Below are 27,017 nucleotides of genomic sequence, written 5' to 3'. Positions count from 1 at the left end.
GGTATACATGATAATGATTTCAAATATGCAAAAAGGGATACCTATTTCTCCAGATTGCCAATTACTCCTTTTGCGCTAATTATTTATCAATGCTTTACCCTGGAATTTTCATGTGAAAGAAATATCATAAATCGCCTTTTGTATAAAATTTAGAAGTATTTATTATTGGATAAGCTTCTATTAATTCAATGATTAAGTATTAAGTGATTAGAGATAGAAAAAATATTCATTTATTTCAATACTTTCACAGCAATCCCAAATATTAGCAGGCAAAATTTCAACCACCTTCCTCAGGAGAGAAATTAATAAACAAAATATACTATTGTATTTTGCAACTAATGGTAGCTATAGATTCATAGTTACATTTATCCTTTCCTTCTACACATATATGGCAAACCTCTTCAAACTCCACAACTTTGCTTTCACACTTTACTGATTTTACCATGTTTATTTCCTTTTTATAATAATCATACAATTTGAAACATGAAGCATGTAGCGTTTCTGGTTTACATACTGATTGCTATGACCAGAAAATATTATATTCACTAGATAAATCTATTTGGTACAGTCTGTTACATCCTATACAAATGGTACACATGAGAATTTCTCATGTTGAACAATAGTGCTTTCTACTATTCAAAAATAGTTTCTTAAAACTTGTAAAGACATTTATTATAATGGTGATTAATACATGATATTTACATGAAATAATGGGAACACAAATAAAATAATGTGTTCTTTATTAATGACAAAGTGTAAAAATCCAGCTTACTGCCAAGCCCACATATATAATAGTAACTCCTCAAGACTAGTTAACAATAATTATCAGCCTTTATAAATGAACAATTGTTAAACCAACACTCAGTTAATAAAATGAAAACACAGCTTTAGAGTTTAAATCTGAAGGAAATAATCCATCAAATCCATCACAACATTGAGTAGTAGGTATGCATAAAATGGAGCAGCACTGGCTCATTAAGGGCTTATATTGACCTTTCCCAGTAGTAAAATATATTTTATCCTGAAAAGAAAAAGAAAATTTTGAAGAACCAGTCAGATGAATTACATACGAAAAGATACCACACAACAAGAAAATGAGACTATAACTTATTTACTTTTAAACCTACTCCAATTTTAATTAAAACATATTTTAAGTGTACTGCAAATGTCATTGCAAACAACAAATAAAGTTTAACTTATTAATTTGGTAGAAAATTATACACATATATCATTCGATCATTTATTTTGTAGCATATTTCCATTTATTCTTTGGTTCAAAAATTTAATTCAAACTTATATCCTTTGTTCTAGGGTTCAAATATAACTTTGTGTAAATGCCTATTTATTTAACGATTTATTTACAATCTATTTATTTGAACTATTACCCTCACTCATAACTTTGCCAAGATTGAATTTTATACAAATTTTCTTGGTAAAGGGAAATTATAAAATTGATTGCCATGCTACCCAGAGAGTTAGTGTATGGTGTCATCAAAATGCATATCCTTTAATTCAGCACTGGGTGATTTCATTAATGTGTTTCACACCAAGCGGAGAGCATGTCAGTATGGATAAGCAGAAGGTAGACAAAAGAATACGGTCTTTCCCAGCCCATAAGACACTTTTTATACTTCAATGTGTACTCTAAAACCAGGTGGCATCTTGTGAGCCAGAGTACATGGGTATAAGTTAAAACTTAAAAAGTGCAAGCAGATTTGCCAAAAAAAATACTTAGTATTACATATTTTTCCCTGCATTGAATATAGAAAATGGTTGCCGTTATTACAAATGTCAATAATATCACTGCTTTGAGTTGATAGCATGGAACAGAGTTTTAATATTTCCTAGAGAGTACTTACTAAAAAATTCTCACAGAAACAATGTAGTTGAAAAGAGTTTTGGAGGTTTGGAGTCTTCCATGGATAAAAGTTGATATATGAGAAGCTGCTAATATTTAAATGTAACCATTTAATTTTCTTTGCATTAAATGTTAACATCAAAATAATTTCATCATTTCTGTCTGATCTAAGTATTCTTCATAAATTCTGACCTGAAGAATCAGGTTGCATCTTATGGGTCAGGAAATATGGTGTACAAAAAATTCTTCCATAACCATATCAGATTCTGCAAGCACAAAGAAAATTAAAAAGGACTTTTATCTGATTTTGCAAAAGTTAATTTTCCTAAACATTGTGATGCGGCAATAATATGAGGAAGGAATTCCAAGAATTTTCAAATCTACGTAAATATATACTATCATTATCATCATCAAAATGCATTATCAATCTGAGGGCTGGGTTGCATTAGCTCTCCAATCTCTTTGCTCCGTCAGAGTTTCTTATGCAGCTATTTGTCATCAACATGCTTCTTATAATTAATCCTCGACTTTCTGCTGAAATTTCTCCCTCCAAACACATAATCCATTATGCTCTTTTGTAAACTACTCCAGTACTTCATGATGCCTAAAATAAGTTTATCACTTCTTCTCGCTCTCCATAGGCTTATATAGCTACCATCTCTTTGAAATAATTCTTCTGTTGACATTCAGTTCTCAAACTTTATTTTCACAATTCTCTTATTGAACTTCATTTACTATCTTCTAATTCATTGATAAATGTTATAGATGTAAAATAGCAAAATGGAAAAATCTTCATGTAGCCACACTTTTCTACAATGTTTCAAGAATTATGTTTTCATAAAAAAACTTATTTGAAATTAAACTCATAGAGAAGGCATTTCATTCAAAACCGCTATTAACAAACGAACATACTTTTCAATCACTATTCAACAACTTCATATGATTAGATGTACACAACTCAAATACTTACAAATAATTATATGTTTATGCAATCAGCTCATATAAATAACAAGAGCAATACATGGCAATACATTAAAAATTGTTTATTGCCTCAAGATTCAGGAAAAACTGCATCGGGAGTACTTGAATCCCATTCAATGAGAAATTTCCATAGATGCATGCAATTAGAATGCTTGCATCCAATCATAAAGTAAGTAATGAGCTTCTCCGTGGTGCATATTTTTAAGTTTATCCTACGTCAACCCTTCAAAAATTGATGAACCCATTGTATTTTACCTTTTTACAGTAAACCTTCAAATTCTTTTTGCAGAATGAGTGAAGAAACTCACCTTCTATGTATATCGGTAGGCATGAAAATAAATTAAATTATTAGCTTAAAAGTGAAATGTTATTATTACAAGGATTTCAGTGATTTTGACATGCCATTAAATCACTGTTAATTAATAAATATTTAACATAGTTTGTAACTCTGAATAAATTACAATATACTTCTGAGGCTTTAAGAGGTTCGAGTTACCATACAGAAAAATCAATGTTACTTGGTAAAAAAATACAATGTGGTGTACTAATAAACTTTCAATGATCTTAAGCTTATTTGAGGTAGCTTCCTAAAACATTGATTGATACCATGATAAATGAAATTGTATTTTGAACATATAAAACACTTAAGTGTTTTACATTCGATCAACGGTAATGGTGAAATACTATACCTAACACATAATTGCATGCTGAAGAGATATCACTTAAGTTCCAGTTATTTTAAGACTAAAAAAATTCTATCCATGCAAGACAAATGCTTTTAAAGGACCACTGAATCAGTCTGTGCTCATATTTCATTTGCTTAAACTACAACACATGGTGAAAAATACCTAAGAAAAATCTAGAGATAACATGACAGCTATTAAAAATGCAGAAATTCAGTGTGAATTCATATTCAAATTTGATTTCATAAAATAAAATTTATCACCAAATAATCATGACAAACTTCTTTGTGTATTGGAAACATAGGATTTTGAAACAGATCCTACTCACATAAGCACTGAAAAAACATCTCTGAAAGAGATTGAGTTAAAGGATAAGGTTAGAGATTTAAAAACAGAAAAATATCAATGCAAAGGTGGGCATAAGATACAACTATTGCTATCATGAAGATGTTATTGTAAAAATTACAATAATAAACATTGAAATTATAGTCTAAAATAAAAATGAATGTGTCTTAAGACAATTAAGTAATAACATTACAAAATATATTCAAGACAGAGTTTAGAAATCTCAAAAATGCTATGGAGGCACACTGATTTCTTACGTTAAGAATTATTATTTGATTGGATACACACTTAAACATGTTATTCTCACTATTACAAAATGCAATCAATCACAAGTTATCACTAAATCATCATCCCATGCATGATAATAAATTTAATAAAATGAAGTAACAGAAATGAGGTGAGAAAAACAGTACACATTATTACTATGGGTTGATGAAACAGGCACAATTAACAGTCATATAGTAAGGAATTCTCACCTCTTGGAAATTAGATCTAAACTGGACTCTTACTGCATTACTGCAGATGTACGTAGAATGGCATGAATTGAAATTGCAGACAACGTGGAGAAACTAAAACATCCCTGGACGATCCCTCTCCTCATTGCCAGCTTTTTCAAAGAACATAGCATCCTGAAAATGAGAATGACCAATCAGTCAGATACTTTTGAAGCAATGCACAAGTCCCTATTGGATAAATAACAGGACTTATGTCCAGGACAATATATGAGGGGAAATTCTAAGATTTGGATGACACATAAAAAACTCACTGGTTACAACCCAAATTTATTAACAAATAACTACAATTGTGTCGACGAATTTGTTGACAGTTTTCTGAGTTGCTTGAGGTATGTACGAAAAATTATGGCAACAGTCCAATCAGCCAATGGTAAGCTTGGTTTAAAAAATATTCATACCCTGCCAGTAGCAATAAAAGAAGAACGAGACATGTACATGGGTAGTCTGAAAAGTTTCCCACACCTAACAAAGATACAAGACATTTTTTCTGAAATTTTTGAGGTCTGAAACTTTTCAGACCACTCTCGTAGATATGTATTTACATATTAAATACATCCACGGATAAGATGACAAATATTTTTGTCTATGCATTATGTGAGTGAGTGCATAGGCAGAATATGTAATAAATGACAAAGGCAAAAAAACTGAACATTAAATAGGGAATATTTCATGAGTCAAGCTGTCAAAATAGGCAGGAAAAATCACAATCAATCAATTTTTTCAAGTTGTAAGTGAATAAAAATGTTCACAAAAAATCCAAAACAATTGATTTGAGAATTATAAACAAACAAAAACTTCTACTTATCATGAAAACAGCCTTGACTCGGATATTAGTGAGAAATATGGGCCAACAGATTATCTCACGGTCCTTATTGAAGGGTAAGACCTAAAAGTTGAAATTTTTGTCAATGACGACTGAGAACAGAAATCTCAGAATAGGAAAAGTCAACATAGTCCATGGAGTCTCTTTGGAAGTGACAATTTCTGCTTTCGGACCATCAACATAAATCTTAGAATTACCACTATCGAGTCTTATTTTCAAAGAACAAATTTTGTCTCTTCCTACACTACATAAGCCAGAATGAAATTGCACCAACACAACCTCATAATAAGCCAGTTTGTCAAAATTCATAAAAAAATATAGGAAAAATTTAAACTACCAGCAGTAATAATAGACAAGCATTAAAATAGCATACGCAACTTTCAGTTTAAGCTAGAGAGTAAATTTCAATTAACTCAAAAATGCAAATTTTCAAACTAAATAGCACAATATCCACCCTAACATCAAAACTATAGCATTACAATCCTGATTAAGCATTTCAGTAAGCCCTACGCACTTAAGCAAAACTACGACTACACTTAAAAGTAAACAATACACCAGCAAGAACTAATATTTCAGCACTGAACGAGAGGTTACCACTAAATGTGTGTGGGGAAGTTGAGCTCGTAACATACCATACAGTAAAGATTTCAAATCGCAGAATTCTTGTACTTTTGATTCAATTTTTTATGAAAAATTAAAAAAAATTTGAAATCAAAACATGAATAAATTAGACGAACATACTCAGTTAATAAACAACAGGATTTTTTATATTACAAATACATATATCTACATTTTTTAAGGTATGAGATGATATACATTCCTACCTAAGTACATATTTTGTCACAAAGTCTTGCTGTTTTTAGTACTCTGTCGGTGTTACTAGAATAGATGCAATTACATAATTTAAAATGGTTTACCATCTCACACTGCTGGTAAACTAATGCTATGGTTCCCAGTCTACGGCTCACAATAAACTTTTTTAATGAAGACATTTTCATTACACATTTAAGAAATTTATATGGTTCATAAAAACATTTCCTCACTTTCCTCTCATTAAAAAAATATTAATAACATCAAGTTTGCACAGTAGGTAAAACTAATATGCTTCCAATTCCAAAATTTAGCAATTATCCTTTTGATATACTAAAAGAATACTTAAAATAAGAAAACATGCTCAAATATATTAAGTATATACTTACAATAAGGAAGCATGCACCAAGCATTACTGCTTTCATGCGAACATCAAGATCTACAGGAAAAGTAATGCCAAAGTAGTCAGAATCGGTGAATGCTTCCCGCAGAAGTCCTGCCCACTGCTTGGAAATTTTTCCTACTTTGGTAGAGCCATCTTTGGACATAATCTGAAAAGAAATTGCATCAATTATGCAAACAGTGATGATAATTTATATGAACTTTAAATAATGAGTTAATTACGGTAAATGTATTTTAATATTAATTTTTAGTCAATTGATATAGTATCACTTAATGAAAAATGTACCATACACTTTGTTCCTCCAGAAATTTACTGTTCATTGTCTTTTTATAAGTTTCATCTTGATTACAAGATTACACACTTGCATTTGCACTAATATAATCAATTATGACATAGACATGGCCCTCACTAATTCACTGACTGAGACAAAACTCTAGGGTACCTAATTATAAAACGGCAGGAAAGTTTTACATTTTCAGTGTTCATAAAGACAAAACTCAAATGGTTCTTACACAGTAATTAGCAACAGTTTTGATTGCTAAATTTTATTAGTACATTCCATGTAGAAATTTATTTGCCAACTATCCTTTAATATTCTGGGGTGGTTGTACTTTTTGAACATCCTTGGTGTGGATCACCTTAGAGGCTTTCATGGCCACGCTTAAATTTAGCAACCCATTTCTTCACAGAGGAAATCTAAGGAGAAGAGTCCCAATACACAATTACAATCCTCAAATAAATTTTGGTTGGGGAAGGATGTGGATGGACATACATGGGAAGGCCCAGAAGTACCCAGCCTGACCTAGAGATGGTGGTAGTTTGAAAAATATCACTGCATTAGAAAGTATGCAATCTACAAAGCAAATGTTTCACGTTAGAAGATGCCACATTGTTTAGCAATTGTTTGGCAGCCATCAATAGTGAACGTTTTCAGTGAATTTGTGAAGATGGAGAAAATTGGTTATCATAATGGGATACAATACTTTTATTTGAAAGGCTTCAGCCCATCCAAAATAAAGGCTTAACTGGATTCTACTCTGGGTGAGTCTGCTCCTTTGTTTACTACAGTAAAATATTCGGTAGCTGACTTTAAACGAGGCTGTACAAGCTGTCAAGACCAGCATCGCATTGGTTGACCAAATGAGGCGATGACTCCAGAAACGGCGAAGAAAATCCACAAATTGATACTGGATGATCATCGACTGAAAGTGCGCGAGCTAGCAGACATAGTGGGCATTTAAAAAAGTATGGTACATTGCATATTAACTGAAAATTTGGACAGACAGACAGACAGAAAGCTGTGTGCAAGATGGGTGCTGCATTTGCTTACACTTGAGCAAAACCAATGTCGTGAAGATTTTTCAATTGAGTGTTTAGCAAAGTTTCACAGCAACAAAGCAGAATTCCTGTGCCATTTCATAACCATGGATGAAACATGGGTCCATTACTTCACACCCGAGACAAAAGAACAATCAAAACAATGGATTCATAAGGGAGAACCAACTCCAAAGAAGGTGAAGACTTGTTTCATCTGCAGGCAAGATCATGGAGTCAGTTTTTTGGGATGTGCCTGGGATAATTTTCATTTACTATCTTGAAGAAGGAAAAACTATCAACGGTGAGTATTATGCAAACTTATTGCAACGTTTGAGCGAATAAATCAAGCAAAAGTGGCTGCATTTGGCTAAGAAGAAAGTGTTCTGACAATGCACCAGCTCACAAATCCATTATTGCAATGGACAAAATTCATGAATTAAAGTTTGAATTGCTAACTCATGCACTCTATTCGCCAGATTTAGCCCCCTCGGATTATTTTCTGTTCGCAAACTTGAAAAAAATGGCTCGGTGGTCAAAGATTTTACAACCGTGAAGAAGTGATGCCGGCAGTTAATGGCTATTTTGAGGAGCAAGACAGTTCTTATTATAAAAAGGGTATTGAACTTATTGAAAATTGCTGGGAAAAGTGTATAGAGCTTAAAGAATATTATGTTGAAAAATGAATAAATTTTTTCCAAAATTTTTGGTGATTTCTTAGTTGGATCGGGTACTTCTGGGATTACCGTCGTAGCCTAACATAATGTACAAAAATACATTAAATAACCTCTCCTAATAAAACACAACCAAACATCCTACTTTAATACACTCCTCTATTCATCTCTGAATGATTCCTTCCTCCCTTCACTCCATCCATCCCTATTCTCTACCTGTCTTCGTTTGCGTAACATTCTCCCCTCTATCCCACATCCCACAGCCAATCAATACAGCCTTTATCCATTCCAATCAATACCTTTATCCATTTTTCCTACCTCCTTATGATTTCTCCTAACAATCCTCTCTCCTTCCCCACCTTGCACCTCCTCACTTGTTTTCCTTTCTGTCCACTTCACCTTCTCCACCACGCACAAATTTTAAAAACCTTCAATCTACACCTATCATCCTGCTTCAATGACTATCTCTCCACTCCACACATAAATATACTCTATTTCAAAGTTTTAACAAGCCTTTTCTTAGCATCCCTGCTCAACGTTCCTGTCATTAATTCCCTCTTCCTTGTTGAAAGCCTCTTTCCCTAGTGAAATTTCTTTTCATACATTGCTTACGTCCCAACTATTTTGGTCCAAAGCACTTCCAAAATACGTCAACTGTTCCACCTGATATAGTTTTTGCCCTCCTAATTTAACGTTTAACTTAGCCTTTCTCTTTCTGGAAAAACTGCATAAGCTTTGTTTTATTTGCATTTATTCTCATCCAAGACCTATCACATTGATCTTCCAATGACACTCTATCCCACCCTACTCACCGGATCTCAGACATTGTAATTTCTTTTTGTTCGCCGGAATGAAAAGGGAGCTGAAAAGGAAACATTTTACAGACATTCCGGAGATGAAAAGGAATTGAAGATAATGATGCAAAGCATCAGAAAGGACAAGTACAAAAAGGCATTAGAAGCAATGAATAAAATGTTTGAACCACAGTATTCATGTTAGTGGACACTAATTCATTTGTATATACACACACAATATGTATATATTATTTATAAAAATAATACACACATACATACCTTGAATTCTACATCACCACACATTGTAAAAGTGCAGAATGGGCCTTCAATCCTAAGCACCACTTCACCAGCAGCATTCTTAATTTTGAACTGAGGGGTCAAAATACTCCACTCCTGTTCAATTGTGCCCACCAAGGTCCCTGGAGGAGCAGAAACTTCCATTCTCTGCAAATAAATGTTGGCATGATAAACAACAACACAATGGATTTGAATCTACAAATCAAGTAAAGATTGCAAGTGAAATGTTTGGGAGATTTTCCCAACCATATTTCCTAGTAATTTTCCACCTAAAATTTACCACATTTCAGTCTTAAAAGCAGAGCAGAGAATTTTGAATGGAATCAAATACCTTTAGTCACCATCCAGAACACAAATTCTGTATTAACAAATATTCAAAGGTATTTGCAAAGGAAGAGTAACTATTTTAGAGCACACATTCAAAAAACAAGCAATAAAACATTTATATACCAATGTTTGATTTTCCTATGCTACTTAACATTCAAGCTAGCTATAGACATGAGTATACTGGTTGAAATTGAAATTAAACTACTTGGCTTCTCCACATAGAAAAAAATGTTCTTCACTACCCAGGTTTCCTTATGGTATAACATCATCAGGTAAAAATACAGGTCAAACACAGTATATATGTATATGTCTCTGGACGGAGGGGAAGAGGAGGGAGGGAAGAAAGCAAGGATTGGTTGAGGTAGGAAGAGGAATGGTTTAATTTCAATTTCAATATGAAGATTTTCCACCAAGTGACGCCAGGAACTGTTTTATTGAGTATACTAGTACTTAATGATGGATTTATTTGAGCATACCACAATCTATTGACAAAATCAAAGCTTGTGGCACAGATGTGGTAGATCCTTTTTGGAGGGTAGAGCTTCAGGTCCCTAAAATGGGAGCAAGAGTGGTTTGTGTGAATGTCTGGATCCCTTCCTGGTAAGGTAAGCATGGCAAACTTCCAAATTCAATTACTATCTATAGAGTATACACCCTAACTAATCAGGGCAGAGTTGGGTCATATACTGCAAGTGGTTTACTAAGTGGTAATAAGAAGCAGCACTGCTGTACAGTGCTGAAATATAAGTTTAGCTTGCAAGTTTCCAAGAATTTTGTTTTGAAAATAATTATATTATTTCAATCAATATTCCAGGAATACATTTGGAATTATTAATAAACTATTGCTACGTGACACATAATTCATGTACTCATCTAAACCAAACACATTTTGCAGATATTACATATGCATTTGAAATAGATAGCTAATTATTTCCATGCCATTCCAAAACTCTCCATTTACCTAGATATATAGCAAATATTGGATCTTGCAGCAGAAAAAACTAAACTAACTTTGAGTGCAACAATTTCAGAGTGTAAAAATCAATCGCCTTGACCGGGATATCCCAGCATTGTAATTCGCATATCGGCGGATGACTCCGTTAAAAAGTTACTGTTGCGGATCTCCAACAGTTTCTTGGAATTTTGAACTTAAACATAGCGTAGTTTCTTGTGAAAATGGTTTAGGAGGATTCTGTAAAGAGTTTGGCTTTACTTTACTATCCAAAAAATAAGAAGACTATGGTCCATCTATTTGCTCTTACGGACTTTCTAAACGGGATCCAAAAAATACTAGAAAAATTACATTACAAACAGAATCTACTTTATAATGCTCCATAGAAATGTTCTCAAGTGTATACAATTATAATACATCACTGTAAGGCTCTGTAACTTCACAGCACAGCTTTAGCCTGCATCCAATACTATTCAACCACCTAACCACTAACAACCATTGCTGGGGAAAAACTCTTCAGGCCATCATTCAGAACCACAAAAGGTTTACAGAATAAATCCAAGATACTGTAATGGTTATTCTAAGTTACAAAATTGAATGCTGTTTAACTCAGAAATTAAGACTCTTACCCATAAAATAAATGTAGCCATAAGATTACATTGGTACGTGGGTTGAAGTATGCTTCATCACTACGAAAGAGTAACCAAATCAATTTATTTTTCAATCTTAAAGTCATTCACCAATTGTTCAGACATTTGTTGATTAACCCATAAAGATGACCTTCTCAGAATAAATTTCCCCAACTAGATTTGAAGAACCTAGTACATACCTGAAGGCAACATGGAAAGCAGCAAGAGTCACAGGCTAGAGCCCTGTTGAGATGAATCACCTCCTGTTTATAATTGTCCAAAATTTTCATATCAAACGGACGTAGAGGACCACAGCAGTTGCGTGTAAGGCAGTCACTGTCTTCAACAGCATGGTATACTTTTTGTCCAGCAGAATTTTTTATGGTAAACTTGTTGCATGTTTCAAATCCAGTAAAAGCTATAGAATAAAATAATTAACAGAGAAAATGAGAGAGATTTACATAGCATTTACAGCCACAGGAAAAGCATACACTTCAATCTTACTGTGTCAAGACCTGTCATTGTTTGACTACTCTTGATGACGTCAGTGCTATTAGGGATGTGATTGCATTAGTTAAGCCCTTATACTACAGAAATGCTTGACACAAGTGGCTTTTAAAAGTGGATTTGCAAATACACACTTAATCCAGGATTATTTTCAGTCATGCACGTGCTTTACAAGCAATTCACACAATTGAGACTTTCTAGCTTTATATCGTAGCACTTTTTGATCAATAGTAAAGCAAAACTGGGAGATTTCAGACAGTTCTTTCCATCACTCCACCGCCAGCTTGACTAGTCAAGGCAGGAGGTTGGAAACTTTACACAGGTCAAACTCAAGGAAGGGGCTTTCAAACTTATTGGGCTATATCCATTACTAAAAAGAAAGAAAGACTCGTACTTTTCCACAGATTTTATTATACGGTACAATGCGTTTCACCGACTTGCGGCATCATCAGGTACAAATTTGCAAAACAGACAGAGCAAGCATATATACCCTCAGGACAGAGTGGGGGCGGGGAGGGTTGGAAGGATTTGAGAGGGGTGGGGGATCGCAGGTGCGTTGATGGATTGTTTTGGCCATTTCCAGGCTAGTTTTTCTGAGAGGAGTGGGGAGGGGTATGGGAACAATTGCTCATTACAAAGTGTCGTGTTGGGGTTTACCAAGTGCCTTCTAATCTCTAATTGCTCGAGAGCGTCCATTTTTAATCCTTTTGGGAATGTCATCATATCACAGAAGGAAATATAATGAACACTATTTATAGCAATTATTAAAAGCAAAGGGAAAAAGTTGTGGCTGAACATTTGACTACACTGTTTTAATGACTAAATTGGCTCTAAGTTATGCGTTGAAAAGAAAAATTGCTACTCTTTTTGATATTGCATTAATATTACTATATATGCTAATATAGTAAATACTATACTATTATGAATACTAATTCACTGGAGCACCAATTTAATAGCAATAAATAAAATTAATCAAAATCGAAAAAATACATACCTTCCAACAGCTCGACTTTCTGTTTGACTAGCAATTGATCAATCATAGTAAGGTACTCCAATCCAGGAGGGCAGTTCGGAATGCCTTGAGGCATATTCATCCATCCATCTATGAAATAAATACACACAAATCAGTGAAAATATGAACTCTTCAGCAGAAAATCTTGCTTGTGTCTACAGTTCTAGTAAAACTCTTTCCAACCACCAAGAAGAAGGTTTAATGAATAAGTTTTTTCCCTCTCCGTAAATGTTCTTCATTATGGAGGACTCAAATCATGCTGAATACATTTGCTGAAGATTATTTCAATTGACATCCATTTGATTGTATCTTATTTTAAGAGGTAGCAAAAGAATGAGTGTTGCATGCCACTTTACTTCCATATCATTTGCATGGACTTTTTTCTTTGGAATTACATCTAGGCATATGTGCCATGCCTTAAGGCACAGATTTCTTTAGGAGAAGAATTTCCTCCTCCTCTGATGCACTATTTTTCTTACTTCATACCTTTTAACTGGTCACTTGTTATGGCATACAGAATGGTGTACAGCATCTAGCCATCTAGTCATAAGGTAAAATTTTAATAGAAGCTATTTTAATTGCATAGTAGCTTGGGTTTTCTTCATAATTGCAGAGCAATTTTTGTAAGTCTTAATATTAAGGCTGTTTGTAGCCTCTATCTATTCCATACTCATTTATATATGTTAAAGAACATTTGTATATACATTCCACAAAGTTAGACATACAAAATTTTATTGCTTAGCCAATTATAGATTGAATATTCCACATTGTAGAAAGGCTAAAACTTTAAAATATGTGAGAGTGTCTATTGAGTATTATTATTCCACCTATTTAAGCAAGTAACAACATGTTTTCAATGATTTTCAAGAAGGGGCTCGTTCCATACCTGTTGTATTCACTGGATGGATCTTTTGATTTTAACTTTTAGTTTTTATCTATCGTGACATTCTTTCTGTTAATATTGTATATTTTTACTTCTGACAGCATTCAACATAATAAACATTAAACCATGTATGAATAACGATAATTATTACCACATGCACACATTCTGGAAATCTTTATTATTTTTGTTATACTAATGAATTAAATTGGTATGGATAGACAGTTTATTTAGCAAAATTCAAGCCTTGTTAAATTCAATATTTATGGAACAATTTTTTCATGGGACTGAACTATGAATGAAATATTTTTCAAAATTTACATCAGAATAAAGAAAAATAAGTGTTATTTTCTAGCAATGGAATTTGCGTTTACTTTATAGGTCTATCTAATTAATAATCATTTAACTGATTAGATCAATTGAGAACAATCATCTCGGTGCTAATGAATGATAACTTGAGGCACCTTCAGCAAACATGCACCTTAATCTTCATCAGAATTTTTTGATAGCAGATATATGGGATCTTGACTACATCTTCATGAATGCAATGCAAAGAAGTGCATAAAACAGTTTTTGAAATTTTATGAGTATTCTGCAACAGCAAAATTTCATGATAAATTATTGGGGAACCATTTCTGGAAACTCAAGGTATTTTGTAAAGCAATAGACATGATATCAAAGAATGCACATACTTTTCCCCAAAGATTAGCGCACAGCTTCAATTGATTGAAAAAAATCCTTTATTAATCACCATTCAATTATTATTAGTTGAATATGGAATAAGAGCCCTCAATTCCCCAGCACAAAATTCACCTTTCCATAGATTTACATGGATATTGTATCCAAGAAATTGAACAGCCTTGTAAAAACTAAAGCTGATGAAAATCAATTGTTATGTTGAAAGAACAACTAATGCAATACCAGTGCTTTAAAAATACAAATAAGTGTAGGGCCAATATGTCAATTAATACATCGGCAAGATATGGTAAAGAAAAAGAAATGGGATAACTGATACAGCAAGCATAAAAAACTAACAGAGTTAAAAAACGATACATGAAGACCCTCAAATTCCATCGGAAGGATTAAATATATTTGCCATAATGAAACATTACTGATTTTTTATAATTTTTTCCTATCATTAACTTTTTATTACTATTACAATTTTCCAAGTGGTGGAATGTGCGCATGCAATACAATAAGCATAGAAGTCAATGTAAACATTATAATAGGCATTGATAGGTCACACAATGTATTCCAAACAGAGTAAGAAATATCTCAAAATTATATACTGACAAGAGGATACCTTTTTTCATCTTCCGTAATAAGCTTGCAATAGCAGGCATCCGATGAACTGCTTAGGAAGAGTTGATCAGGGACTTGGTGAAGAAACTGACATATCGAGTGCCAAATTGACTGGCCCGACTTTGAGGGGATGTAATCACTCACTTCAGCATTGAAATCCTGTCTCCTTTTCACAACAGAAACAATTTTCTTGTTTACCTTCCTAAAAGACTCCCTAAACTTTAAACCTGGGCGTGATTGACTTATTCTCTTGGAATTAACTCTTTTGAATGACCCAAACAAGTCATCCTCAAAAGCAGAAGAGTTCGAAGACTTTTCAGACAAAGTTGTCATTCTGGCTACAAACAATGCCATAAAGCAACTACTTCCAGATCATGAATATGCTGATCATTCCGGTTAGAGCTACTCTAGACAAAGAACAAAAGATGGCACTAAAGTTTTAAACCATCTCACAGAAAGCAATTAAAAAGTAGAGAATTGAACCGTGAATATAAATGTATATTCATCACAAGGACAATACGCTGAATACAAACTACGTAGTCAACACATTTTACCAAGGATTGAAAACTCTCAAACACTAAATATAATTTCCTCCCATAAATTATCGAATGAAAACACCCATTCACTTAAACACACAACCATTGATTTCCTCCCGTGAATTCTTTGATTAAAACACCAAACTTCCAAATGAATCAAAAATCTTCAGAGCTCTAAGGTGAACGGATATTTTCTTGGCTTTCTTGAACTAGATTCTACAGTCAGCATTAGAATTCAACATGGCCTTACGAGTCTGGAGCAACCTATGGTAACCAATCATCTTATCAGTGGCCTTTGTACCATTTGACTTATCTCAGTGGTTCCACTATTGTTTGGCTTCAGTAAATACAGTGAGCAGACATGAAGGGGCAATTTATTTGAAAAGCTAAGAAGTGATAGCATTAAGAAAATAACACCAGCCAACGCACATTACTCTGGGCCTGGGCCATAGAGAAGATAGCATATGAAATGGTTTAAGAGCTATGATAAGGTATTAATCTTAGCCCAATACGTAGACTTAAATTTTGAGATTTTTGGCTGATGTCGACTTCACAGTGAGATTCATTACTTCATGCAGTTCTCAGGAGAAATATTTCCCAGGAAATCTTCTCATGCATGCATCACAGAGGGCAGAATGGATAAAGTTGGCAACGTATCACACGAGATAAGGAGGGCTTATTAAGAGACTTATTCAACACCTTCACTACTTTATTATGAGAAAGAGCTACAAACATTGCTGCGCAATTACTCCACAACAGAACCTCAAGGAACCAACAACATACTTCCCCAACCCACCCCCTGGAACCAAGTGACTAGCGACCGTAGACCTACCCCCTCTCTCCTGCCTCACATTAACAACACCCACCCTAGTCCCCTCCATCCTTCACCCAACTCCATCTCTTGAGGATATATGAATGCATGAGTAACCTCTTGTACCATTGCCAGAATATGGAATAAATCATTTAAAGAACATTATTTAGGCTATCAGCAGACGAGACTTTCAACATTGAGAAAATATATTTTAAAGCAATAGCAAATGCATACATTAGAGCTACAACAAGGTAACAGTTTCAGAAATTTAAAATAATAAATTTGTCAGATATCTTTCACTGTTCTCTAATTATGAAAATGAATCTATTCTTATTTGTAGCCAAACTCTTCTGTTCATGACTGTCAGACTTGTGGTGGAGAAAATGCATACCTAAGAAATTAATCAGTTGCAATATGAAAAAAATGGCCCATATCATTGTGCCTCTCTCTCAATAATAAGTTACTGATAACTTTAAAATTTAAATATACTGGGAATGTTTTCAAAGATGAACTTATAACTCTTGTTTACTACTTATCACGTTCCATGCCACATGACCAAACAGAACAATGAAGGCTATAATCGTCATTATTAAAAAAGTAATTTAGGCCAAAATGAATAGTGCTAGCCTTTTTTAATCACTACATAATAGAAAAGGTGTGGTTAACACATTCTGTGCTCATGAATTTAACACTTGTCTTGGCAATTCCTGGCGTGTACATGAGAGAGTGATATTTTGCCATGTCATAAGAACACAGTAATTTCACTTTATATTATTATTATTATTTCACTTATTATACTAAAATTTCAGGATTTTTGTAATTGAAAATAACTCAAAAGTTTTGCCAGTCTAAAAGCCTTAAGTCGATGCAATACTAGCAATTAAATTGGCAAATGCCAATTTAATTTATTGCCACATATGCTTTATACCAGTGACCTGTCTAACCGACATAGTTATTTCATATAATTACAACTAAAGAGTGACTGACAGGTCATTGGTAGTTGGATTTTCTCCCCACTATACCCTGAGAATGTGTTCATTTGCAGTAGTAGTAGTTTTGAGGGGAGGCGACCGACAGCTGAGGTCATTTGCGCCATAGGGGATGGATAGGAAAGGATGAAGGGTGGAAAGAAACCCGGCGTCGGCATTAGCCTACTCTTTACGAAAGGCGCAAAGGGGTCCGCAGTTTAACGTCCCATCCGACGGACGGCGTACTCACTCAAAGTGCCCTCCACAAAGCACCTCAAGTAGGGATCGAGATACCACTGAAAAATATTCAACACCGCCGGGATTTGAACCCGGGCCCTCTGGGTGGGATGCCAGTGCGCTAGCCCCCGCACCATCTCGATCCCCTTCGTGTTCATTTGCATTTCACATTTAATGAGAGTGACTGTTTTCACACACCTGAATTAGAGAAAGGGTGCCTATCTAGGATTAGTTATATTTTAAATTTCAATGTATAAGGGTGTCATTTTCATTCATCCCCTTCCACATAGTGGGTCGAGTATCAACAATTTTTTAGACAGTCAATACTTATGAAATTATCAAACCCTACCTTTCTGCTGTCAATTCCATTTGAGGAAAATAAGCATTCAAAGGGCAAATTTCTTTTGTACCTCAATAAAATGCTTTTATCATTCAAACAACTAGTTAGCTTAGTAATGTAAATATATAGAGGATAACTCTCACTTCATTATATTATTTTCATTATGGGTTTCGGTGGAAAAATGATCATCGAAGCAGGAAGATAGGCATAGATTGGAGGCTTTTGAAATATAGGTGAGGGGAAAGGATGGAGAAGGTAAAGTGGACCGAAAGGAAAACAAATGAGGAGGTGCTGGGTATGGTGGGCATGGAGGTGGGATTGTTGGGAGAAATCATGAAGAGATAGAAGAAATGGATGAAAAGCATATAGATAGGCAGTGAGATATTGACATTTGTGGTCAAGGGGAGAGTGTTAAGGAAATGAGGAAAGGGCAGGAATAGATAGGATAGGGATGTTGGACAGGATGAAGGGAGGAAGGAAGTACACAGAGATGAAGAGGGACTTCTTGTAAAGCAGGATATTAAGTTGTGTTTTGTTAAGAGAGAGACATGGGAATTGTCACCATGCCATTAAGTAGCTTGTGTCCATCCAAAACCTAACTTGACCAGTCGACTACATACAGGTAATAATGAGATTGTCAAAATATATACATAGAAAACTGGATTTAAAATAATAAAAATTAGCCATTTCAGCATACAACGGTGGGTAACACTATTTACATTCCCAAAACAGGTTATACAATCACGTATAAAGAGCTCCTACATATTACACATTTCACTGAAACAATTATCTTCCAAATCAGCTTAATTCCAGTAAGACCACAATAAAAAAGTTTTCCTCAAACTAATGACAAAAGAAAGAGCTAAAAATATCTTAATGAAATAATCTCCAATGGCTCAACAGGACCTTATACCATTCCGTGTTCCATTGGCAAAATAAATATGAACTTAAATCAGCTAGCTCCTCTAATACATGCAGTAAATTTAACATTCACTAAATCTAGTCCTTTTCAAACCAATTAAAAATTTAAAATAACACCTGATAATTAAGCTATCAATATGACATGAATGGCTGGAAATCAATTTCAATTCTGTTTAAGGGATTTGAAGACATTTCAAACCAAAGAATATAATTCTTCCTTCCTTCTTAATCTAACAAACATTTCATAAAGGAATTCCTGGGTGGATTTTTTTGGTCTATCTATAAATAATACACAGCCCATAATACTTGTAAAAACAATTCATTTGTTGCATGATTTTATTTAGTCCTTTGTAATTATAATAAGCTTTTCAAGAAACCATTCAAAATGGCCAACCTCATCCTTTCCCTGATGTGTTTACTTAACATTCTCCCTTTTAGCACAATCTCAGTTGCTCCTCCTTACAACATTTACCATCTTCGTCCAGTTTCCTCACTTCACAATCACTTTTCTCTGACCATATATGGCATCCGTTCATTTGTTTTTCTTGTGTCCCTCCACAAATGACATATAAACTGCATTCAAACATAAATGATATTTGTACATTCCCTTTTAGGATACGCACACTTGTTTATTTATTTATTTATTTATTCAGTATGAGTCCGAAAACAGCACATTTTGGCCTTTACATCGAACTATTAGCAACGATAACAATAGTCACATTTACAAACACCCAAGCCCTAGGTGGAGGAAAACTCACCCAGGCGGGAATCGAACCCGCGACCCTTGGAATGGCAGACGAGGACGTTACCCCGCTGCCACCGGGGTCGGCGAAAATGTTTTTGTTACAGTTTAGGAACTCTCATTTACTTACACACAGTTTGTTTCACGCTAGTATACTTCCTTCACTGCAGCTACAGTCCTTAATTTACTAACACTTGCTCTTTAGTTCTTAAGAATTCAACATCCATATTTGCCTTTCTTAAAACTACATCCACCCACTATTCACAGAACCCCTTTTTCTAAAAAACCATTTAATTCTCCCCTCATTAATTTGCCATGTGAGTCAACTCTTATTTAGTCTCTCAACATGACCAAAGCAAGAGAAATTCTTTCCTGCTGGTCTGTCATAATAGTATCCGATCCACATTTTTCCATGACTAACACCTCACATACATGTAAATCTAACGTATCTGTAAATTTAATTGAATCTTAACAAAGCCCATACAATTATGTATTGTTCTATGGTGAATAAATGTATCTATCTATCTAGCTTCTCAATCTATCCATCCAGCATCAAAGACCTGGTTTCACTGGGGAATTCTATGGTTCCATTTGAATGCCATGTTCCGCAGTTGTATTTTGACTTCAAACTCACTGAATTCATATCAAATGAAAGCTGCTTCACCAAGTCAGCACTGCCATGTCTCACGACTGATGCTCAAAATCCACAGTTGAACTGCTCTTAAAGAAGGCAGTCACTCTTATCCCACTTAGGAAGCACAATGTGTTTCAGATGAAGAGGATAAATATTTAATTGAAGAAGTGAAGCGTAAGGCACTGTATAAGACTGTACAGCAGCTAACGTTGAAGACTTCTAAATAAAGAAAAAGACTTGAATGTACCCTTTCCATCTCAAACATTTAACCGAAACATCTTATCATGGTCTTCTTCTTTGAACTAGATAGGTCACAATAAATCATCATTGTTCATATTCTGGTATAGATATGAACTTTACATTGTCCCATTAAAGAACTTGGATTCAAATGCCCTAAGGAAACCAATCACAAAGCTGTTGCATACAGCCGTGCGGTCCAGTCATACCAATACCAGTGAAACCATACCATAGCAATTCAGTCGATATTTATGACAACCTTAACACTCTTGAGATAAGATAACGTGTGCATTTTTTTTCATATTATTTGTCTTTCCTGAGAGAATTCTTAATATTATTACCTGAACCAGGCATTCCTCCTCCGGAGACAGGCTGCATGCCTATCACCTGCTGCTGTGGGGCACCATAAGGAGCACCATAAGGGGCACCAGGTGCACCCTGAGGGGCATAACCTCCGTACTGTGGGGCATACCCTCCCTGTGTCGGGGGATAGCCAGGCTGTCCGGCAGGAGGATATCCTGGTTGCTGCCCTGGTTGTGGATATCCCCCCTGGGGATTGGCATAGCCCATAGGGGGAGGGTACTGTGCCCCCGCAGGCGGTGGGTATTGAGCACCGGGGGCATATCCTGAAAATGGAATATGAATTACTTACGGAATGCTTAAAAAATAAGAAACATTAATAATTCTCTGGTAATTGACTTCTATGGCACGTGAAAAAAAGCCATGAAGTATTTATTATCAAATGATACTGCATGATGAAACACTGATTAACATCAGTCACACTGACAACTTATGTCCAGAATAATATATTGTATGGCATTGTAATTTCACCCTCAATATATATATGAACATAGTTGAAACTTTTCATCACTAGCTGCAATGTCTAATTTCACATGATGATTCTGGTGACCACCAGCTGCAATTGATTTCACCTCTTCATACCAGTTTTTGTGAAATAGCTCCCTATTACCCATATTACCATACAGTCTGAATGGTATGATGCAATCGTAATAAATGCAAAGTTGCAAACCTGTTACCCCAAATGGAAGTTATAACCAGGAGAGGGAACCTTGGCTCCTTAAAGTGGCTGATTATGAGTGACCTGTCTTGGTTTTCAGATTGGAAGTCAAATAGATTATAGATAACTAGAGAGAATTTGATATGTTTGGCGCACTAGCTGCTTTTATTCCTTCTACTTAAAGACTATTTAAATTATTACACATATTAATGGAAAATCATGGAAATGCTGGCCTAGTTGTCGAATATACTGTGAATGACACTAGGTAACTATATTATGTAAGAAATATAGTATCCCTCCTAGATTACCTCCATATGACATAACTCATAGAACTACATTTCACCCTCGTAAACTCTTGAAATCTTCTAATAAGGTCCCATTGCCCTGCTTGCCATTGATTAACATTAATACAGCAAACATTCTAATTATACAACTTATTCTCTCTCCAAATATCACCAGAAATTAAACAAATAAAGTTGGATTCATGTTCAACAGTTTATACATGATGATGCCAAAATCTAAGAAAAGTGTCACAAAGATACAAGTTTCAAGTTCTTATTCATACAGGCCCTTATAATTGACAACAGATATGTCCTGATTCTTCAGCGAAAAATCCTACTCTTTGCCATAAACATGATGCAGAATTGTTCATGAATTTTTTTATAGGACTAACAGGGCTAGTAGGTTTGACAGATGGTTTAAACGGTGTGCATAGCCAACAAAGTAGTAGAAATAGATTTGAGGTGATTTATTTCTAAAAAGAAGCTTGCAACTGGGATACTATAAATTGCATCACACTTACAGCCAACTTTGCCCCACACGAGCATTTAATATTATTCTACCACATGAGAATTAAATAGGATATGCATTATCTAACCGTGTATTCCTAACAATTAAAAATGTGAGTTATTTTTATTCATTTAGAAATTTGACACAAAAGATTTATGTGCTGTCTTAAGTGCAAATAAATAAGAGAAGGGCATAATACTGAAATTCGAAGGCCACTAGTGATTATTAATAGAACATCAGGGGATAACGGATCCAGATCTTTCATTCACTGTGTATTTATATTAAAATAATTAATAAAAAAGCTCTGTAGAATATTCTGACGATGAAAGGCAAAGTGCAATATTATCCACACCTAAAATTTAATGCTCAGTTCACATACTTACTTTTTATGTTAAATACAGGTTTCAACGATGAACTTTCGTCTAAAGGTAGTGGTAGTCAAATACATTACGTGTGTTGTTTTCAATAGAGTTCATATGGATATTTAAGGAATTACTCCTCGAGAATATCCACTACCAAGCTTCCACCAGTGAAGTCGCTCTCATTCCATTATTATTTAACATGGATAAAATCTAACTATCATCGTTTGCGAAACAATGGAGTTGGGAGATAAACTAGAGTAATCCTGAGTAAACTTCGCTGAAATAAAAACCTGGAACGAGCCATTACAAATTCTCTCTGACGGTATAAACTCACCAGAAATCAGATATCCAGCTCAATGAACCACTAGATAACCGCACATTTAATCTTATCTGTAAGATTTCCACGAAATGGGCGAATGTACAACCTCAAAATAATGCAACGCATGAGGTGTTTACTAAATTTTTACAAATCTCAAACTCTTAAAATTGCACGTTTTTCAGGATCATGGAATAAGTTTACATCGTAAAAGTTTAGCATTAACAACATCCACCATACCAGAATATTTAAATTCTTCATACTTATGTTGGGAGTGCTCCCGGCTAATGCGGGAGAATGTATAAAAAGTAAATATTGTAGCAAAAGTAAACTTACCACCATAGGGCTGATTCATACCCGGCTGTGATGGAGGGTATGACATAATTGGAACTTATCAGCGGCTCCTTTAATAAAAAAACCACTTCTAAAATAAATCAAGATAATACTAAGCTTTAAATACCTAATGAACAGCTCAAAAATGCTAGTTCAGAAAGTATGCGACATTTGTAAGATGATGTCAGCTTAATAAGTGTTTTCAAAGTTGCGTCATGACTAAGTTTGACACACAACAACCGGATATAAGTTATTGTATACAATATCTATTTCTATATAGGCAATGCACGGTGCACGATGTTAGTTTGATACACAATACATATATTATACCTTGCCATGAAAACTATAAGAAATATTGAAATAAGTTTTCAAATGAACCAATCAGAGGCTGATTCGGTTATTTTGCCTGAATAACCGCATCAAATATGTTATAGGAAATGCAAATATTAGTACTATACATCGAATATCTCATAGTACACCAATTAAATCGCAATAATTATAAGCTCCCTCGACAGAGCTTATGTGCTTCGTATTTCCTCTCGATATCTCAGAATATTTTATGACATTGGGTACAATAGAGTAAATAAGCACACAAAAATTACCCGAAATGATTATTAATCACTGTCCTATTTGTGAAGAGGCGAGAACCTAAATAAAGATGTTAGTATGCCTCGCCTAAGACACTCCCATTATATGACCATATGATAGTTCTCGGAAGTGACTACGCTTTCGCCCCCTATGCTCTTACGTCACGTCCACTATTTAGTTCCCACATCCGCCGATAGAGGCTCTACTCAGCCTTTTCTCGGGTCCTCGCCGTCGCCGTTCTTACCAGCCGATTCAGTCGAGCTAAGATGGCGATAGAGGAATGACTGAAGTGTGCACGATGGATATACAGTCTCGTTCTTGTGGGCATAAACTGCCATCATCTTTCCTCAAGTGGACCCCATCGCTTTAGCGCAAGTGTTTTTATCGGAGGAGTGCTTCTGAATAGTCCTACAGTGAAAGAAATCAGAGAAAAATGCGTGAGTTCAAAGTAGTGGTCTTGGGGTCGGGCGGGGTTGGTAAGAGCGCCCTTACCGTGCAATTTGTGTCTGGTTGCTTCATGGAGAAGTACGACCCCACCATCGAGGACTTCTATCGGAAAGAGATTGAGGTGGACAACTCGCCCTGTGTGTTAGAAATTTTGGATACAGCAGGGACGGAACAATTTGCTTCCATGAGAGACCTGTACATAAAGAACGGGCAAGGTTTCGTTGTCGTATACAGTTTGACCAACCACCAAACATTTCAGGACATCAAATCCATGCGTGAGTTGATTACTCGTGTGAAGGGTTCCGATAGAGTCCCCGTATTACTCGTGGGGAATAAGGTGGACTTGGAGCACCAGCGGGAGGTGCCAGCCGTCGAAGGACAGAATCTTGCCCAAGCGTGGGGTTGCCCCTTCCTTGAGGCAAGTGCCAAGAACAAGACCAATGTGAACGAGGTGTTTGCGGACATCGTAAGGGAGATGAACTTTAACCCTGAGAAGGAAAAGAAGAATTACTGCTGTTGCACGGTGCTTTAATTCCTCGTCCCCCATTCTTCCTCTTCCATACCTGAAAGTTTTTAACTCCTGCCACCATCTTTTTTATGTCCATGCCATGAGCACTCCTACCGTTGCCTCACTCTTCCAAACAAACGAGGACATTGCTTAAAAATTGCTTTCTCTAACCTCCCTATCCATCGTGATGAGCAACTCAATTTGGGGAGCTCTGCCGTGTAAAAAATGTTGCAGTCGGCCATTGAACCATGAAGCTTGACCTGAGATAAATTTCGACTGGCTTGGTTGTTGTTTTGCAATATAAGTATATAAATATAGATATATATTATCGATATATATATATTCATACGCACATATATTGATATGTTTTAATTGCTGCTTCGAATTTCTCCTATAAATCAGCTTGGCATTTTGCTTCGTCGCTGTAAGGCTATGTGATAGTCCGTGAACTGTTTGTTTATGCGACTGTTTTTGGCGGCGGCCCTCTCACCCTTTCAAATCTTTGTTTGGTGTGAAAATCCTGTAAACCCCAACGCATTATCTCCGTTGTCTGTGTGCCGGTATGGGTGACTGAAAATAATTTTTGAACATACGCTTAGTAAACACATGACCTCTTCCTAACAAGGTGTTTATTTAAAAGAAAGAATATGCGGTCGCATATGGAGATGGTAGGGAAAGTGAAAGAAGTTTAAACGCATCAAGATGAATCATCGTCTACTGTAGATGGCTCAAAACACTCCGGATTCGTCGTGGACACCTGGAGGCCTGTTTTTCATCATATCCTTCGGTATTTTCCTTTAATCGAATCTCTCTTAATGCATTATTCCCTCTCCCCCTCCCCCCCCTTTCAACCCTTACGAAGAGAAATTGTGTGCGAGTGGTGGATTGTGGTTATTGTGGAGTTATAGTCAGTGATGTTGGAGATTTCTTCCGACACCTCATCAGTGGAGCTGTGTATATTGTATGTATGTATTGGTCATGAAGAATGCGACGAGAGGTATGCTTGCATACTTTTCAGAAATGCACGAGAATGCTGTAGCATATGGGATGTGGTTACCGTGATGGGATAAATCTTTTGTATGATCCCGTTGAAAGTGTGCTTGCTTTATTGGAAGTGGTTATGTGGAAGAAGATAAACGTGGTGCAGCCATTTTTGAAGAGGGTACTCGTGATATTATTCAAAAATGGGAGTGTACAGAACCAGGTACTGTGAAAATTTAAAAAACAGAGGAAGAAGTCGACGCTTTTGTAAGGACCCCTTATAATTATTTTTATTGTTATTATATATATATATTTTTTGTCCATTCGAAGAACTCGTTTATAAAGAAATTTTACTTGTCTCAATGTCCTACCCATTATCATTACGCTCCTCGTGCTAGTAACGGAGCATTTGGTAAAGATCGATTTTTAAAAGAGAAAAAAAATCCCTATTTAAAATACGTGAAAAGGGTTGGCATTGATGTCAGTGACACCTGTAACCTATTGTTTCATCAACCTCTTTGTACAGCTTCCACAGGTGGAGTGTTGAGAAGCTACTCTTGCATGTCTATCGTCTCCTAATAATAGGCCTATTAACAAATCTCTCTTTGGTTTCAACATCAAGAGCCTTGCTCCCTCCAAGGAAAATCTAGGCATGATATACCATCTTTGGAATAATAACAAAACTAACTTGTGTACTCAGAGTATCTATATAACATACAGAAACATCCGTCGATTTGGTATATATTGAATAAATTTGTAATAAAAAAGTACCAAAAAAATAATCATATCATTAGTATGTTTTGTATGTGGGGAATGAAGTAGAAATGAAAGTATACCACTACCGTCTTTGACTGAATAAAAAAAAATCATGGGATCGCTTAGTAACGACCGTGGGGAGGTGCAAATTCTGTTGTTAGAAATACCATCATCGAGGTTTATGAAAATTTTACTGTCCAAAAGAAAAGAGAGTGGCCTTGCATTGCATTGGTTTATTTTATTTTTTGTCTCGATGCATCCACTCGTCTCCGATGGGAGCTAACTCATGGTACCATTATCCTATTATTACTGTGTGAATTCTACATGTGTTACTTTACAAACATAGTTTTTAAATGTAACAAAGGAAAATATGTTTTAATACATGGT

At 35.2% G+C, this 27,017-nt stretch overlaps 2 protein-coding genes across 3 annotated transcripts in view; one reads left to right on the top strand and one right to left on the bottom strand.

Annotated features, from left to right (window-relative positions):
- Window positions 1-24,065, bottom strand: part of scramb1 (scramblase 1) — a 25,139-nt gene extending 1,074 nt beyond the window's left edge. The window contains exons 1-9 of the mRNA XM_071597206.1: window positions 23,953-24,065; window positions 23,354-23,421; window positions 20,874-21,158; window positions 12,907-13,014; window positions 11,606-11,823; window positions 9,480-9,644; window positions 6,405-6,566; window positions 4,344-4,496; window positions 1-1,021 (exon numbers count right to left, since the gene is read on the bottom strand). The exon at window positions 1-1,021 is cut by the window's left edge and continues 1,074 nt beyond it. Of these exons, the coding sequence (XP_071453307.1) occupies window positions 4,437-4,496; window positions 6,405-6,566; window positions 9,480-9,644; window positions 11,606-11,823; window positions 12,907-13,014; window positions 20,874-21,158; window positions 23,354-23,399 (1,044 nt within the window). The 5' untranslated portion in view covers window positions 23,400-23,421; window positions 23,953-24,065 and the 3' untranslated portion in view covers window positions 1-1,021; window positions 4,344-4,436. The remainder of the gene's footprint in view (window positions 1,022-4,343; window positions 4,497-6,404; window positions 6,567-9,479; window positions 9,645-11,605; window positions 11,824-12,906; window positions 13,015-20,873; window positions 21,159-23,353; window positions 23,422-23,952) is intronic.
- On the top strand, window positions 22,059-27,017 carry Rap2l (Ras-associated protein 2-like). 2 transcript variants are annotated; one of them, XM_071597208.1, is made up of 2 exons: window positions 22,059-22,079; window positions 24,381-27,017. In XM_071597208.1, exons 1-2 carry the CDS (start codon window positions 22,059-22,061, stop codon window positions 24,915-24,917), a joined length of 558 nt encoding a protein of 185 aa, XP_071453309.1. In that variant the 3' UTR covers window positions 24,918-27,017. The 2 variants fall into 2 exon arrangements, with proteins under 2 accessions (XP_071453309.1, XP_071453308.1); XM_071597207.1 differs by lacking the exon at window positions 22,059-22,079 and having other exon boundaries at window positions 24,213-27,017.

Source organism: Hetaerina americana, unplaced genomic scaffold, assembly GCF_022747635.1.
Source record: "Hetaerina americana unplaced genomic scaffold, ioHetAmer1.1.p SCAF_81, whole genome shotgun sequence".
Lineage (NCBI taxonomy): Eukaryota > Metazoa > Arthropoda > Insecta > Odonata > Calopterygidae > Hetaerina > Hetaerina americana.
The sequence above is the reverse complement of the archived record's forward strand: the minus strand, read 5'-3'. Positions and strand labels throughout refer to the sequence as shown.

What these genes read in the sequence shown, in the direction of transcription:
- Rap2l (XM_071597208.1), top strand. Translation starts at nt 22,059, where the DNA reads ATGCCAAAATCTAAGAAAAGT. An exon ending in TGCCAAAATCTAAGAAAAGT is followed by an intron (nt 22,080 to 24,380) that starts GTCACAAAGATA and finishes AAAATGCGTGAG; the next exon opens with TTCAAAGTAGTGGTCTTGGG.